General features: G+C 47.6%; 1 protein-coding gene across 9 annotated transcripts in view; it reads left to right on the forward strand.

Annotated features, from left to right (window-relative positions):
• The window catches only part of SPAG9 (sperm associated antigen 9), a 163073-nt gene extending 158388 nt beyond the window's left edge, over positions 1-4685 (forward strand). For all 9 annotated transcript variants that reach the window (XM_073004939.1, XM_008011451.3, XM_008011452.3 and 6 more), the window contains one exon: positions 477-4685. In XM_073004939.1, the coding sequence (XP_072861040.1) occupies positions 477-592 (116 nt within the window). In that variant the 3' untranslated portion in view covers positions 593-4685. The remainder of the gene's footprint in view (positions 1-476) is intronic.
• Positions 4686-18017: the final 13332 nt, after the last annotated feature.

Genomic DNA, 18017 nt, shown 5'->3' on the forward strand with positions numbered 1-18017 from the left:
TCTTCAATTGGAGAATGTTACACCTGTCATTGATAATAAGTGTGAGTTATTTGGGTTTAGTTTGCTCTGTATCTGTGCTCACGCATTTTATAACACTATTCTCAGTTCTTAGTTTGAAATAAATGAGAGTAGACTCTTCATTTTGGACGAACACAGAATTGCCTTCTTAGCTTCCCATATCTGGTACCATCAGTATGCAGACATATTGGGATGGCTTTTCAACATAGTATAGTGAACTCGATTTTATAAATACAGTCTGAAAAATGAATTAACCTTTTCTGAAGTCAAGTAGTGGCTTGGGTGAATATGGGTGAGGATTCTGACTCATAGTATTTCTTTTACTGTTCACTCTCCCGTGAAAGCCAGACAAGTTTTGGGCATCTTATTCATGGACTAACCACGAGCATTACATCTGACTCACATCGTTCTGTATTTTCTGTGCTCAGCCTAACTTGAGTCTTCTTATCATTCACCAGGTGATGAAGGTGGAGAATCAGAACTTCTTGGAGAGGATCTTCCACTTGAACCTTCTGTCACCAAAGCAGAAAGGAGTCACTTGATAGTGTGGCAAGTGATGTATGGCAGTGAGTGAGCCCACAGGAAACAGGTGGAGATGGGGAAGCCGTCTCTTCTGCATGGTTTATTTTCCCTCTATCTTTTTCTTTAATGCTCTTTTGTGAGATAAGTTTCACCACATAATGTGTGAGCATTTTCTCCTGTTAACTTTATATTACAAAATCCGTTCTACCATAACAATACAGAGGAGCCAGCTGTTTACTGCACCAGTGTTATAGGGAACTTCAGTGTATTATGAACAAATCAAAGAATGTTTACTTCCTGCAAACTGGTGAGTTATAGAAAGCAATCTAGATGTGGTTTACTCTGCCACAGTCTAATATCATTCACTTCATTTGGTAGGGTCACTTGTTAGCTGTCACTAATAATGGAATTAATGGGAAACACTTGATAAATGAAACTGTGCCATTAAATACAATAGCCGAGTTTTCCCCAGTATATTGTAAAATTGACACACACTAATAGAAGATGGATTATCAGGATTTATCTAAATGTTCCGAGAGGGTTAAAAACTAACTGTAAATTACTTTAACTTTCACTTTCAAATCTGACAAATCTTGTTTATATGGTATATAAAACTTTGTTTTCATCAGATTTGGGGGGGTTTTATATTAAAGAAATTAAGACTACACTATTTAAATAAACGTTTCCTGTTTCTGACTTATTAGAGCTCTAAAGTTTATGAGGCCTACTTCTCTGAATATTCTGATGGGTTTTTTTTGAGACCAGTCTCATTTTCATACTGACATGTCTGAAAGGTGTATTATTTATAAAGCTTAAAACATACTCTGGGAAGCTTAGAAGATACTTCATCGTGGGAGGATTTTTTAAAGGAAATGTGTTTTGTATTTCTTGTACCAGAGAATGGTGATGTTGATTGAGTTTTTTCCATGTGAAAAATGTACCTGTTTGCCAAATGTTCCTAGACTGCTCTTAGCCTGTTAATACAAGGAAAACTTGAGTGGGATGGAGTCTGGCCTAAGTACAGAATGAGAGACTTAATTAGAAAAGTTATTTTCTTTTGTTCTGTATCAAACTGCAGAACAGCTATATACTTGGTATTTTGTACATGAATAACATTTTAGCTTTTGTGCCCTTTTGAGCTTAAAGGGTTATCTTCAAAACTATTAAGGGGAAGAAGACAAAGCTAAGATACCACATAAAGTAAAAGTTGACATTACTTATTTTCATTCACAATGCCCATTTAAAAAAATAGGTTGGGCATGGTGGCTCACGCCTGTAATCCCAACACTTTAGGAGGCTGAGGCGAGTGGATTGCTTGAGCCCAGGAGTTCAAGACCAGCCTGGGCAACATGGCAAAACCCTGTCTCTACCAAAAAAACAAAACAAAACAAAACAAAATAAATTAGCTGGGTGTAGTGGTACATGCCTGTAGTCCCAGCTACTTGGGAGGCTAAGGTGGGAGGATCACCTGGGTCCAGGAGGTGGAGGTTGCAATGAGCCTTGATAGCACCACTGCACTCCAGCCTGGGTGATGGAGCAAGACCCTGTCTCAAAACAGACAAACAAGCAAAAAATAGATTAAAGTCTGGATTTCACTGATTTTCTTGCTTAAGTTTTTTAAAACCACAATGCTGCAATTTTTTCTCTCTCAAGCTTCTTGAAAATGTGTGATTTACCCTTTTTTATGTATTACTCTAAGCAAAGCTAAATATAATTTTTTTTTTTTTTTTTGAGACGGAGTCTGGCTCTGTTGCCCAGGCTGGAGTGCAGTGGTGTGATCTTAGCTCACTGCAACCTCCACCTCCCAGGTTCAAGTAGTTCTCCTGCCTCAGTCTCCCAAGTATCTGGGATTACAGGTGTGTGCCACCATGTCCAGCGAATTTTTGTATTTTTAGTAGAGACAGAGTTTCACCACATTGGCCAGGCTGGTCTCAAACTCCTGACTTCAGATGATCCACTCGCCTTGGCCTCCCAAAGTGCTTGGATTACAGGTGTGAGCCCCCACGCCCAGCCGAAGCAAAGCTAAATGTAATTTTATGTACTGTTTTAACAGTATAAACCTATGGGATAAAGGCCCCCTAATCATCAGAAGGACTACTGAAAAGAAAAAGCAAACGTAGATCTCAAATTGTCTAATTATTCTTAAGTACCACTGATTTTTTTTTCCTGAACTATTATACAAAGATGTCTGTAAAAAGTATATACCAGTGGCTTTTATGCATATACATGATTAGATGGTGAAATATATGGGATTTCATGAGCCAGAGGAGGCATTTGGATCCATTGGGCCACATGTGACTATAAGCACATTGTGTATACAATAAAATTGTAGCCACTCATGTATTAAAACTGTTTGGTAAAAGCTGTATTAAAAGAATAATTTTTTGCTTGAGCTACTTAGTCACTTTTTTTCAGGGCACCAAAACGTAGGCTACTTTTCCATAGCTTGTTTGCTATGTTTTTATTTCATCTTAAATCTGAGCCATTTTTGGCAATATCTTTTTAAAAATCATTATTAAACATTTATTGGAAATGTTGTATAGATTCACAAGAAAGAGACACCAAAGTGTTTGGGGATTTTAATCCCAAGAAGTAAACATCCCAGAGTCAGATCCCATTTGCTGTTGTTCAGCCATGTTTGTATGACTGAATGTAATTTAGGAAATCAGGAGTTAAAGATGAAAAATACAAACATGTAAAATGGTTGTAATTGCTTTTTTTGAACTTACTGGCTTTAACTTAAGTAATATAGCTGTGTAGTTATTTTATCTAAAGATGTCAGATTATCTGTGGCCCTGTTAATTAACTGCAGGGACCAGAGAGAGAGGACAATAATGCCTGTATAATTTGCTTTAAAGGCTTGTCCTTATGTTTGTAATTTTGGTTAAATATTTTCTACAGATTGCTTCACTTCCCCTTTCCCCCAATAACAAGTTCATATTCTTGTAATGTTTACTTTGGTCAACGTGGTAACTTTTGGAAGAAAATGCCAAAATGTAAGCTCTCACAAGCAGCAAAGGAATGTAACTAACTGCCTGTAGCTACCACATCAAGGGAAAGAAGAGGCTTCCGTACTTTGGGTTGGTCTCACCGTACAAAAAAAGAGTGTACCCCTATTGGAAGAAATAAGGGATACTTGAAGGTTTCTCATTTTGTTACACTTGGTTCATGTGCAAGGTTGAACCATATGAAACTGCCAGTGTTCAACCATTGCTGATCTGCAAAAGCGACAATATCATATGCCTCAACCTAATACTTACTCTTAAATGCGGGTTAAAATCTCTGTGAGGCAAAGGGATAATGTTCTCTAGGAACTCACTTTTGAGAGTATTTTTCTCTAACTCATGTGGATCTAAATTTTAAAAATAGGAATGAATCTCTTAATTGCAGCTTGTGGAGAGTGTAAAACATTTTGAGCATAACATGCAGCACATAACTTTTCAGATTGTGTTTGCATAGAAAAGGCTAAAATCAATTCTTTCAGTTACTGTATTGTTCATTTATTGTAAAGGTCTTCCTACATTTGAGACTAGACCCTTTAACATAGGCTGCCTTAGTAACAAAATAAAACAGATGTCTCATAAGATTAACTGTCCTAAAGAACATGTGTCTTGCAAATGCCATGGAACTGAATATTTATTTCCTTGTGAGTATTACGACCGTTACCAAAGGACTCAACCAGATTTGGGGCTCTTCTTAATTGATCATGTTCAGAAAGGGACTCATTTGGTCCCACTTTGTAACATGGGAAGAGTAGAAGAGAAAATTAAATGTGGAAATCATAAATGCTTTTCTAACAGGGTTATGCTATTCTGTAACACTAAATGTCTGTCTTTTCTCTTAAAAGATTAGGTTTTATTAATTTGTCATACATTTCTCAATATTTGAATATATCTTAACCATTTTATGTTCCAAATTCATTTTTTGTCCAAGACATTCTATCAGAATTTTACTTGCCTCTATAATCTGAAAAATGGGTTCTAGAATGTCCCACTTGCTGTCTCTTAGAGGCTGAGCTTCATTTCTATGAGCAAAAAGCTCATTTAGCAATGTAGTTATTTCAGTATTTATTTCTATTATGGAATCCCTGGGGTTCGGAATGTAACTTTGTACATGAAATATATATAAATATGTATATGAACATGTATGAGGTCTAGTGTGTTTTGTTTTGTTTTGTTTTTACCGTTCCTGGGGATCTGAACTTGGTTTTTATTTGCAAGTCCAATAATCTTCCCCATCACACATGTCATTCCTGAGGGCCAGGACTGTTGCCATTTGGCACCAGCTGAAGGTGAGCAGTGGGGAACACTCATGCTGGTCGGCTTGGCTCACGTGTTCAGATGAGATTCAAGAATAGACAAGAGGGCTTTGGAGAAATGTGGGATCCCTGAGTAACAGCCCACACATGATACTAAGGCATACTATTTGCCAGATTATTCAAGAATAAGTGGCAGGTTGTAATGTAATTTTAACAACGCAGTGTGCTTATTTGTGATCCACTTGCTTGGGCAAGACTCGGGAAGGAAGAATGATTATAAAACTGATCATGCGGCAGCACAATGTGAATCCAGATTCAGTGCGGTGAGATTTAGTCTCATCCAGTGTTTTGTTTGTGCCTTCAAGAAACGTGGGGTTCTAACGTGATAGTAGAAGTTGCCCCAGTTGGCATGTTAATAGGACCGTTCACTAGATGAAGGCATAGTCATCTGTTCAGTGAGGTTGGATGCCCTAGAATATAATAACTAGCTCAGCTCATTCCTGGTCTTTATAGGACCTTACCCTGCCTGCCCTTTAGTCCCTGGGGAACAGGGTGGGCGCACCAGCCTCATCACTGGAACAGTAGTCTGCAGTGTCACCCTTGTGGAAGAACTATCTTTCAGACTAGTGGAGAGAGAGTGCTTCAGCCCTCTGGCTCTTCCTTAACCAGCACCTGATCCCTCAGACTCGGTGCAGGCATGAAAGCCTGGAGATCACAAGGGGCCTGGACTTAATCTTCAGCAGCAGCCGATGTATTAGGAAAGGATTTATAGTTAGGGGACTTCTCAGAATGCCTTACATATTACAGGGTAATTGAGACAGTTTTGCTTTAAACTCGTTTTCTTTAGAAAGACACAGTGGTATGGTGTGAAAGAAGGCTGTATAAGCCAGGCTGTGACCCTAGCAAATCCCTTTAACATAGTATCCCGGAGTCCCCCACACAGGGCTGTGGAATCGGACCCTCCTGTGGGGTCTGGGCCCATGCATCTGTAAAGTGTCATAGGTAAGTGTGATATGTAGCTGAGGTTGAAGGATGCTACTCTAATGTATTTGGACCTTTGTTTTCTTATGTGTTAAAAGGTAGGGTGGCTTAGTCAGGTAATCTAAAAACTCCTAGCTCTGACCCTCCCTGGTTCTGTGGCTCTGGCTCTGATTTGCCTGGTTGTTGTCTATACAGGTAAGGACCACTCCTGCTTGCGAGTCCGTGGTCGCCCAGTCCCTCATGAGGCCCAGAGAGCCGGTGGGTGGGATCGGATTAATTAGAATTTCCAATTTATCAGAATGACACTCTACAAAAGAAGCCAGATAGTTTAGCTCCTTGCTTGTAATCACAGAACATTCACTCCCACCCACAGACATAAAGGAGTTATGGAGCCAGGCGCAGTGGCTCACACCTGTAATTTCAGCACTTTGGGAGGCTGACACAGGCAGATCACTTGAGGCCAGGAGTTCAAGACCAGCCTGGGCAACATGGGGAGACCCCATCTCTACAAAAAAAATTTTTAAAATTAGCTGAGTGTAGTGGTGTGCACCTGCAGTCCTAGCTACTTGGGAGGCCAAAGTGGGAGGATCCCCTGAGCCCAGGGGAGATTGAGCCAGTCTCCAAAAAAATATAAAAAGTTATCATTTGATTTGAGGCACCAAAGGAGAAGTGGAACAAAGAAGCCCTGACTCCGTGGGGACAGCGACTTAACTTAGAAGCTGTAGTTCTCAGCTAAGCCAGGAGAGCGAGGCATGGCCAGAATCACCCTGGGAGCTTTTCACAGAATAAACATTTTTTTCTTTTTCTCTCCTCTGAAGAATATCAGACTCTATCAGGGAACATGGAGAAAAAATTACCAGGTGATTCTGATCCTTCCATTTGGGAGGAACATCTGCCCAAGAGGAACTCAGGCTGGGCATGCTGGCTTATGCCTGTCATCCCAGTGCTTTGGGAAAGGAGGTGGGAAGATCACTTGAGTCCAGAAGTTTAAGAACAGCCTGGGCAACATAGCAAGACCCTGTCTTTACAAAAATGAGAAATAAAAAATTAGCCATGCAGGTGGCATGGACCTATAGTCCTAGCAGCTACTTGGGAGGCTAATGTGGGAGGATCACCTGAGCCCAGGGGGTCGAGGCTGCACTGAGTTGTGATTGCACAACTGCACTCCATCCTGGGTGACAGAGTGAGACCCAGTCTCAAAAAACCTCACAACAGCCCTGGTGGCTTCACAAACATCTGTCTTCCAGGAGCACAGAGCTTCCTTCGTTCTTAGCCAGTTGTAATAAACCTGCACATCACGGCCTGCCAGCATGGCTCACCCCAGTAGTCTTTCCTTCCTGACTCATGTGCAATTGAAGTATAGGGTATTTTGAACTTAATTGCTACATTAAAAAAAAGCTTAAAGGAAACAATTTTATCTCCCATTAGTTTGTATTCATGTGGCAGGGCTATTTCCTGATTTTTTTTTTCTAGAAAAATTCATAACTAGTTGTTATCATGCCTAGCTTGCATTTGCATAACATCTGATAGTGTTTTCCAAATTTATTTTCCATAAATTCACAGTTGATCTTCATAGAAACCCCCTTTTTAGGCCGGGCGCGGTGGCTCAAGCCTGTAATCCCAGCGCTTTGGGAGGCCGAGACGGGCGGATCACGAAGTCAGGAGATCGAGACCATCCTGGCTAACCCGGTGAAACTCCGTCTCTACTAAAAAAAAATACAAAAAACTAGCCGGGCGAGGTGGTGGGCGCCTATAGTCCCAGCTACTTGGGAGGCTGAGGCAGGAGAATGGCGTAAACCCAGGAGGCGGAGCTTGCAGTGAACTGAGATCCGGCCACTGCACTCCAGCCCGGGAGACAGAGCGAGACTCCGTCTCAAAAAAAAAAAAAAAAGAAACCCCCTTTTTAGAGTGTTACGGCTTTTAGATGATCCAGAGGCCTAACCACAGGTGTGGCCTTGCCCATTGGTAAAGAGGTCCAACTGAGACAAGTAAAGGCTCAGGTGCGTCATCGGGCGGTACAATAACAACTGAACACAGGAGGTTACTGCAGGTGTGTTGGGGCAAGTGCCACATCTCAAATCAGGAGACTTGGGTTTGAACCTGGGTCTCCTGTTTCCCAGTTTTGTGACCCTTCACTCATAGTTTCCTTACTGTCAGAAGAGTGACACCCCCAAGGGTTCTTGCCACCTGGCCCTGCTAGGCTCTCAGTAGCAGACTTTTGAGGTTCCTAGATGCCAGGTGTCTGAAGATGACTATGACACTCTCAAGGATACTGGGCTAGTCAAGGAAAGCAGACGCGGAAATGATGACATGGTCAAGTATTGTGGCTGCATATTAGAAGCAGTAGTTGAACGAATGATGTAGGTGTGGTATCTACTTTGTAATGCGATAAAAAGAAAAACTGCGTGCAAGTCCTGTTGAATGCAGAATATTCTTATCTCTATTCTATTTACCGGTGTTCCAGGCCATGTCTCTCCTAACAGAACTGTGTTAGGAAGCAGGGGTCGCTTGGGCCTATTGGACCTTTTGGGGGAATACTGTTCTCTGTTGCCCCACCCCACCCCATTTTAAGGAAAAGGAGTATTCCATGAAAATTAAACACAAGATAATTCATATTCTCTTTTACATCTAAGAGTACCTTTCATTCCTATGCAGGCACATTGAGGGGCATATTGAAGCATGAAAGAGTGGTGAATTTCACATTGTCAGATGCCATCAGAACATTTATTCAGTATCTGTTGCTCATAATGCTTTATGACAATAATTAAACTCTCAATCACTGCATATAAGTGGGTGGAGCAGATAAAAAGGACCAAATAAGATATTAGCGTCATCAGATGGACAACAGTGTGGAACAGTGGCGAGGACGGTCGTATGCTTTTCTACATGATTAAAAAGTTTGGTATCGCTCCTCCTAAGCAAGCATGCAAAATTCTGGCTCAGATATCACACCAGAGGGGTCTTTGGGAGAAAGGGCTGTCACCTTGGGGTTCCTGAAACATGGCTTTAATATGAAGTGGGATTAAGGTTTTTTGCAGGACGTCTCAGGTACAGAGATACCCAAAGAGAGTGGAATGGTGTTTCAGAAACTTGAATTTCCGCATCAGTTCTGTTGTCATGATGGTCTTTCATTCACAGGATTGTTGGAAAGAACCAATGAGATCATGTAAAGAAGTATTACTCAACAGTTAACAGATACTTGCATCCTTCCCCCATAGAGGCCTCCATTTATTTTCCTGCTGTTCTTTCTCATCAAGCTGACTTTCCCCTGCCTTTGGCCAGCCCCAGACCAGTGACAGTGGGTTTGAGTTCCAAATCCAGGAGAGCATTTTCAGCTGTTTGCCTGTTGGTGCATTTTGGCCTGGTATGCTTCTGAGCAAGCAGGCTTTTACTGTGTAGGCCGTCTACATTTCTGTCTTGGAGAGTTTACCTGAGGCTGTTCGTAAGGAACTAGGAGCAGAAATGTGGCATGTGATTCTTAAAGACATCTCAAACATGGATCCTTCCTAAAGGAGCCTAGCTGGAGAAGAGCAGAAACTGGGCAGATGCCTCTAGGCAGGCCTTGCCTGATTTACAGACCCAGTCCTGGGCTTCACTCGATTGAGGATTTATCAGACCTTCCCACCCATCTTAAAGCCATGTTTCTGGGACCACAGGGTGACAGCTGTTTCTTCCCAGAGACCCCTCTGGTGTGTTAAGATGTGAGCTGGAAGTTAGCATCTCAAAAACCAAGTCACAGTAAAGATCACTGTAGGTTTTGGGGCCAGGCTTAGTGGCTGACTCATGCCTGTAATCCCAGCACTTTGGGAGGCTGAGGCAGGAGGATCGCCTGAGCTCAGGAGTTCAAGACCAACCTGGGCAACAAAGTGAGACCCCCATCTCTACAAAAAATAAATTTTAAAATGTGCCGGGCATAGTGTCACACACCTGTAATTTCAACTACTCAGGAGGCTGAGGTGGGAGGATTGTTTGAGCCCAGGAGGTTGAGGCTGCAGTGAACCAAAATCATGCCACTGTACTCCAGCCTGGGCGACAGAGCAAGATCCCATCGAAAAAAATAAAATAATAAAATAAGTAAAAAGTAAGGCCAGGCATGGTGCCTCACGCCTGTAATCCCAGCACTTTGGGAGGCCAAGGCCGGAAGATTGCTTAAACACAGGAGTTTGAGACCTGCCTGGGCAACATAGCAAAACCTATTTTAAAAAGAAGAAAAAGAACTGTAGATTCGAGTCCCTCCCTACCACTGCTCTATCAAAAGTCATCTCATCTCTCTGGGTCCCCAGTTGTCCTTGGGGACAAGCACAGACTTGACTTGGATGCCTGTAAGGCTATGTTGAAGGTGACATCCTTTGAGGGTGGGCCATCTCTTCCAATGCAACTTGGGTTGTGTGGACTAGCAGCCTTCATGCCCAGCCAGATCCCAATATTCACAAACGTGCCCAGATCCTTAATGGAGGGAATCATGTAACCTGCACCACTTGGTACAAGCTGCTTTGTTTGACACACCCGTTCATGCCGAGGCGTCGGGATGAACCCTTCCATGACTGGGAGGAATCTGTCTTAATTAGGAAGAGAGACACTGTTGAGTTATCTGGGTCCTGGGCTTACTTTGGGTCTTTTCCTTCTTGAACCTTTTGGAAGTCTCCAAAAGTCTACTTTAGGATGGCATTAAAGCCTTCAGGGAGCTTCTCCCAAGGGCCCCTTTGGCAACTAAGGTGAATGGCTGAGAGGTGAAGATGAATTAGGAACATCCTCGGCTGTCCACCACCACCCACTCCCAGAGCAGGAAAGGGGTTGGAGAGAGGAAAGCTGCCTTGCTGGAGAGAGACCCAGCTCTGCTCCCTTTTGAACACACGGTGGCGCCATGTTGGTGTTAACCTTCCTCTCTTCCGCTTGCCAGCACCCAGAGCCTACCAGCCCCTCGGCCCTCCTCTTCATCCTCACTGGGCTGGCAACCCCTGCATGACAGCAAGCCAGACCAAGGAGGGTGCTGCACTATGGAGGGTCAAGTTGTAGAGCTGAGGGAAGCGGTTCACTTTACTGATAATCAACCTGAGCCCGAGAGTGGTTGGACTAGAATCTTGACTTCATTCTGTGCATTTTCCACTGGCTGCTCCAGATTCTCATTGCCCTGGGTTCTTCTCAACCCCTTTCCTTTGCCAGGGGCAGGGAAAACAGCTTCTCTCAGCCCCCACCATGCAGCCCATAGCCCAGGGACCCAAGGACCTAAAGCCTGGCACCATTACTGAGGTGAACAGGGTTGATATGAACGAGACAAACATTGACCCAAATGAAAGAAGGGGCTGGTCCCAGTGGCTCATGCCTGTAATCCCAGCACTTTGGGACTCCGAGGCAGGTGGATCACCTGAGGCCAGCAGTTCGAGACCAGCCTGGCCAACATTGTGAAACCCCATCTCTACTAAAAATACAAAAATTGGCGTGGTGGTGCACACCTGTAATCCCAGCTATTCTAGGAGGTTGAGGCAGGAGAATCACTTGAACCTGGAAGGCAGAGGTTGCAGTGAGCCAAGATCACGCCACCACACTCCAGCCTGGGTGACAGAGCGAGACTCCATCTCAAAAAAAAAAAGAAAAAGAAAAAAAAGGATGAAAGAAGGGAATCTTTAAAAGCATCCACGCCACCAATTTCTAGTCTTTGAAGTTTCAGAAGAATTTCTGTGGCTGCTGCTTCTGAACAAGGCTAAAAGAAATGTCACGGAATCAGCTTAGTGAGTTGCTTCAATGGAAACTTCATCCAAGGCCGATAATAAATAGCAGTTACATAACTCAGCAGGTCACAGCACTAACTAAGCCCTTTGTAGGCCATCAATCCACATTTATTTCCTGGATTTTATAACTGCTGCTGAAAGGGAGAAAAGGAGGGGCTGAGGATTAGGGAGAGAGGATCTGTGTGCCTGGACGAAACGTCCAAGCCTATTCTCTAGCCTCCTCTCCCACACGCCACCTCTGCAGCTAACTGTCAGGGGACATGCCGAGTTCCAGCACATCCAGACACTGTGGGCTCCATGCCAGGAAACCAGACCCCTGTCCCAGCTACCCTGAGTAGCCATGAGCTTTAGGCTGGTCATTTTCCCTCTGTCCTGTTTTCTGTAAAATGACCATTGGGCTAGATGAGTTCTAGGATGATTTTCTGCCCCATGATTCTAAACATTAGGGCCGAAGAGTGTGTACCATGTTTGTTTCCCTCACTCCCACGCCCCAGTGTTAGCTGCAAGATGCTGTTGGATCCTCTTGATGGAGAAAGGAGAAGAGCATGACCCCAGCCACCTGACACATGGCACAGTGAGCGGGCAGGAGGGTCGAGGCTGCCCTGGCCGGGATGGGGAGCTGGGAGTGCACAGAGTAAAGGGCCCTTGCTGCCTCCGCCTCACTCGGTCAGGACACCCACATGAGTCAGAGCCAGCGTGGACTACACGGTTTCCGTGGGCACAGGGGAGTGGGCATAGGCCTAGAGGAAGGGGCGCCTAATAGTAGTGCTCGCCATTCTCAAGCTTGGAGTTTGATGCCCAGATTCAGGGCTGTTCCAGGACGTTCACGTGGGTATGAATGCCCCAAACTGCAGCCGATAGGTCCCAGATGCAGCTTCTGTCTCTCGCCCCCACGGGGGTCATGGAGACAGCTGCCCCAGCCTTCTCCACCCTTGCCCAGCCTCCTGTGCAGAGCCACAGGCAGATCCTACCAGCTGGCAATGTCCAGTGTGAAGCCAGTTGAGGAAGGGAAGGGCCTGGAGAAGAAATTCAGTGGGGAAGAGGGAGGAAGTCAGAAGGTTTGTGGCATCGGGAGATGACAGAAAAGCCAGAGAGGAGTTGGAGTGGCGGGAGAGGTGACAGGAGTCCCTGGGCGGAGCCTCTGGTGAGCAGGAGCCTTTGGGTCCGGGGCCCCTTTCCTTCAGGGTCTGGCCTGGAATGTGCGTGATGGGATAATGCCTTAGGAGCCCCAGCCCAGACTGCCCTCTTGGGGTTTGGAGCCCCTGCAAGGGCTGAGTGGCAGAAAGCAAGGCTGGCTGCAGCCACTGAGCATCCCTGGGAAGGGATGGGACTGTGTAGAAGGGGCACCTGGGGACAGGTGGGCAGTCGCAGTGTCTCAGCCCGCTGGGATTAGCAGAGCTCATCTGTAGAAGAGAAGGTAGAGGTCAGATGTCACATGGGAGGAAATTTCCAATAAAGTCAAAAATGCTTCCCTGGAGAAGGGAGCTGGAGATTGGGACTCTGCTCATACTCACTTCGCTGCACGCAGTCACTCTGGTGTCCTTTGGTCCCTCTCCCCCTCCCTCAGCGCTCTGCCCTTCCCCCGTTCCTGCTGCTTCCTCTGCAGGAACAGCTGCATGTCTGGGCTTGTCAGGGAGTCAGCTGCGTCTCCAGACACAGACGCAAGAGCCCCAGCGCCACCCGCAGCCTGACATCGTCACTGAGGTTGGGAAGGTGGTGGTCTCCTCTCTGTTAAACTGAGACCCAGAGAGGGACAGTGTGTTTTAATCCCCCAGACCCAACAAATGAGTAATGCCAGAAAGGGCCCTCAGGGTCCCATCTCTCCCTGCGGCTTCAGGTCAGTTCCCTCCCGCTGTGGTAGCCTTGTCAGCTCTTCCGCCTGTGATGGATAAGCCAGCAAGGCGATGCTTAAGGGGGCCGGGTGGTGACTCCGATTTGGGTGCACCCGCCAGTCCCAGGAGTGAGGGCAATGACTTATATGGGAATTATTTTTGTAGAGGAGACACTTGACCCCACGGCTGTTGAGGCTGAAGCTACCCAAGTGGCCGCTGAGCTGAGTGGCAGGGAGGGCTGACGGCTCCTAGACTCAGCTTCACACCACCTCCCAAGGTGTTCTCAGCCATGCCCCTGCCTCTGCACAGGGCCGCTCCTAAACAAATCCTCCTGCCTCCCTGGAGCTTGAAGGAGGTGCTTTGCCTCCCATCCTCTCCGCAGTCTCCTCTCCCCTTGGGGACGGGTCACATGGAACCCTGTTGGAGCCTGAGGGGTGAGAGGGTGAGTGTCCAGAGGGCAACGGTGGCTGGCTCCTTCCAGAGCCCGCTTTTTCCTTTTTTTTTTTTTTTCTTGAGACAGGGTCTCCCCTCTGTCACCCAGGCTGGAGTGCAGGGACACAATCCTAGTTCACTGCAGCCTCAACCTCCCAGGCTCGAGCTATCCACCCACATCAGCCCCCCAGGCAGCTGGGACTACAGGCACGCACCAGTACACCCAGCTAGTTTTTTTTTATTTTTGGCAGAATCAGTGTTTCGCCACGTTTCCCAGGCTGGTCTCGAACTCCTGAGCTCAAGCAATCCTCCTATCTCAGCTTCCCAAAGTGCTGGGATTACAGGTGTGAGCTACCATGCCCAGGTTTTCCTTGTTGATAAATGAGCATGGGACTGTTCTAGAGAAACTCTGGCATGAGCTGGGTGAGGCAGGAGCATCAAGATCATTTCACAAAGTTCTCTCGTGAAAGCCAAAATATGTGCCTACTCCACCTCTGCCCACTAGCTACCATGTCCCAGGCCAAAACGTCCTTAGGAGAGGAAGATCCCTTGCAACTGTGGAGCGTGTGCTGGGCCCAGTCCTGGATTCCTCATCCATTCCCTCCTTTAGTCCCCAGGGCGGCTGTGGGGCACAGATTTCCTCATTTGACAGGACACCTCAACCAGCAGTTCTCAACCTCACCAGTACTGACATGTGAGGCTGGGTGATTCTTTGCAGTGTGGTCTGCCCTGTGCATTACAGGATACATGTAGCAGCATCCTTGGCCTCTGCCCACTAAATGCCAGTAACATACCCAGTGTCTTCAGACATGTTCCTAGGAGGCAAAATCATCCCTACTTGAGAACCATTGTCGTAGACAATAGGTGCCAACTCTAGGATGGGCCCTTGTTTGAACCTGGATCATCTGATTCTAAAGCCTGTCCACTTGCTTTTCTTTTTTCTTTTTGAGACAGAGTCTCACTCTGTTGCCCAGGCTGGTGTTCAGTGGCACGCGATCTCGGCTCACTGCAACCTCTGCCTCCCAGGTTCAAGTGATTCTCCTGCCTCAGCCTCCCAAACAGTTGGGATTACAGGCTCGTGCCACCATGCTTGGCTAATTTTTGTATTTTTAGTAGAGGTGGGGTTTCACCATGTTGGCCAGGCTGGTCTCGAACTCCTGACCTCGGGTGATCCACCAACCTCAGCCTCCCAAGGTGCTGGGATTACAGGCGTGAGCCACCATGCCCAGCCCACTTGCTTTTCTTCCTATTGCCTTTTTGGGAGTAAAACCCCAAATCTGATGACAGCTATGTCCCTCATCCTGGAACAAGGCTCCCGCCTTCAATTTCAAGGAGTTTGTGGGTGCCGGGTGCTCATTCATGGGTAGAATATTAAGGACACCTGCCCACAGGGAAGCAGATCCAGATGGGAAGAGGCTGAATCAGCCTGCCCTCCTTCCTCTGACCCTGGTGTGATCACCCTGGGACTGGGGTGCGGTGTGTGTGGGGAGAGGGAGGTGAGGGCAGGATTGCCAAAGGCAGAGACGTCTGCCCTTTTTGGACAGCTGCCATGTGAGCACGCCTCTGTGTGCCCTGAGGCAGGCAGCTGTGCCAGCCCACGTGCTGAGCCTCACTCATCACCTTGCAGATGGGTGGCCCTGACTCAGCCGGCTGGATACCAGCTGTGGTTGTCCCATTCCAGAACATACTTCGTGTGACTGGGTGACTACCACACTTACCCAAGCCTACCTGCCCCTGAGAGCAGAGGAAGGGGCCCACAGGACTCAAGAGCTGGCCTTTTGTTCTGGGTTCTAGAATGCCATGATGGTGGAGGAGGAGAGTGGAAGAGCTTCAAGATTCAGGAACTTCCAAGTCCCTGGCTATGGAGCATGTTGTAAAGACACCTGGGCCTCAGTTTCCCTGCTTATAAAATGGGAGCATTGGACTGGATGATTTCTAATAATCCACACCCATTGTGCATTTCTTACATGATAGGGTCTTTAGTCCATTCCATCATTTAATTCTTTTATTTACTTATTTTTTGTTTTGTTTTTTAAATTTTTTGAGATGGAGTCTGGCTCTGTCGCCCAGGCTGGAGTGCAGTGGCACAATCTCAGCTCGCTGCAACCTCTGCCTCCTGCCTCTCCCTCCTGGGTTCAAGTGATTCTCCTGCCTCAGTCTCCGGAGTAACTGGGACTACAGGCATGGCTAATTTTTGTATTTTTAGTAGAGACAGGGTTTCACTATGTTGGCCAGGCTGGTCTGGAACTCTTGACCTCAGGTGATCCTCCCATCCGGGCCTCCCAAAGTGCTGGGATTACAGGTGTGAGCCACCACACCCAGCCTATCATTTAATTCATGCAATGCCCTGTGAGAGAAGGGCTGTGATTGTTAGCCCCACGTTACAGCTGAGGAAGCTGAGACTCAGAGAGTTTAAGTAACTTGCCCGGGGTCGCGAAGCCAGTAAGTGGAGGAGGGGTGGGTCCCCTGCCCACGTCTGAGCCAGCAGCATCGTTGAGGATGGCAGTGACATAGGTGAGAGGCCACGAGCATCCAGGAGAGGGATGCAAGGGTGACCTGCGGGGGGAGGAGGGGCAGGATCAGGCATCCCGCCCAGTGTGGGGAGCGGCTGAAGATGACTTGGAGGTTTGGAGGGTGGCGGTGCTATTAATAGAAATAGGGAAGTCAGGAGGAGGAGCCGGTTTAGGGCTAGAAGATGATGAATTCATTCTTAGGCATGTGGACACGGATTTGCTGACAGTAGGACCTTTAGGCCCAGATCCAGCCACCGTTCAATTAGGAAAAATCAGCACCTAGGAAGTACCTCTAAACGCCAGCAACAGCCTTACCAAGATCAAATCCCCAAACCACTCGCACGGCAGGGCTTCCCAAGTCACTGGCTGTGGGCTGAGGCTGCAGTGATGAGTCTGCAGCAGCCATGCCCACGGCTCAGGTTCAAGTCCTGCACTGACCACTTGGGGTCACCGCTGGTGCGCAGACCTCGTGCAGCCGCCCAGGGTGTGCCTGCGGCAAGGCCGACCTAGGGGAAGGGACGCAGCGGGTTTCAGGGAGCCAGGCTCCCCCTGCCTCTGACAGGGAGGCAGAGATCTCTTCCTCCTCTTATAGGGGTGGGAGGGAGAAAGGCTGGGAACTGCTTCTTCCAGGCCGTCATCTGGCAACAGTTTTCAGGGCAGCCTGATCAACCTGGAGTCAAGCTGTGGTGACTAGCGCCAGGGGAAGGGTGGGGGAGCAAAGCCCCCTTCCCTGAGTTGGGAATGCAGCTCTAGGGGCCCACCTGGGGGACACCGTGTCCAGGGCGACTGTGGCCTGCGACCTGGGGCAGCGGAGCCTGGGAGCTGAGTCCCAGCTGTTCCAAACCTCGTGTCTCCCCTGACATCTGCGTCAGCAGCTCTGCCCTTTGACTTTTAATTCCCAGGAGAGGAGGGTGGAGGCAACCTTGGCCATCAGGACTAATTATTTGTGATTCGATTCAACCAGCAGTTTATTGGGGTTTGGCCTGGCTTCCTGCCCTCCTCTCAGCCTCCCACACCCCAGCTTTATGGCCCTGTTCTCCTTCGGAAGCTGAGAACAGAGAGCGGGAGTGGCTCTGCAGCAGACACCCTGGTTCCGCTTGGTCTCCTGATCTCGGGGTGTCCTGTGGGAAGTTAAGCTTATAAAATGCTTTGAGTCCCCAGAGAGAGGTGTCCCCACGCTCATACCCAGCCCAGGCCCTGGGCCCTCCTAGGCCAGCCTCTTGTTCTGCCTGGGCTTGTTAGGACCTGTCCCCAGGTGGGCTGGGCTGGGCTGGGCAAGGAGAGGGGCGCCAGCCTCCCAGCTGTCCAGACTCAGAAGGGATGGGGGTGGAGCAGGCACCGTGGAGCCTGCGAGCCTCCCCAGGCCGCAGGGTCCATGTCAGTGTCTACTGTCCCTCTATATTCGGCCACAGCGTTATTGCCATGTCCTCTCAGGGGACAGGCAGCCAGCTTAACCCATGATGTCTCCTCCAAGGGCCTGGACTATTTTGGAACCGGCCTTGGGGGCGCTGGGGGAGGCCGGGGTGGGGTTTAAGGGAACATTTCCTCCTGGCTCCCGGTCAGGGATGAGCAGAGGGTGTGTGGCATGGGGAACTGGCTCCTAGGCCCTTCTCAGAATTCCCAGTACAGTTACGTGAATGTTCCTTCTGCTCAGGTTTCCTGGGGATGCCTAGGCTGGGGCCTCAGGGGCCGAGTCTGGGCAATAACCCAGCCCCTCCTCCAGCCTGGGAGA

This window comes from Chlorocebus sabaeus, chromosome 16 (assembly GCF_047675955.1).
Source record: "Chlorocebus sabaeus isolate Y175 chromosome 16, mChlSab1.0.hap1, whole genome shotgun sequence".
Lineage (NCBI taxonomy): Eukaryota > Metazoa > Chordata > Mammalia > Primates > Cercopithecidae > Chlorocebus > Chlorocebus sabaeus.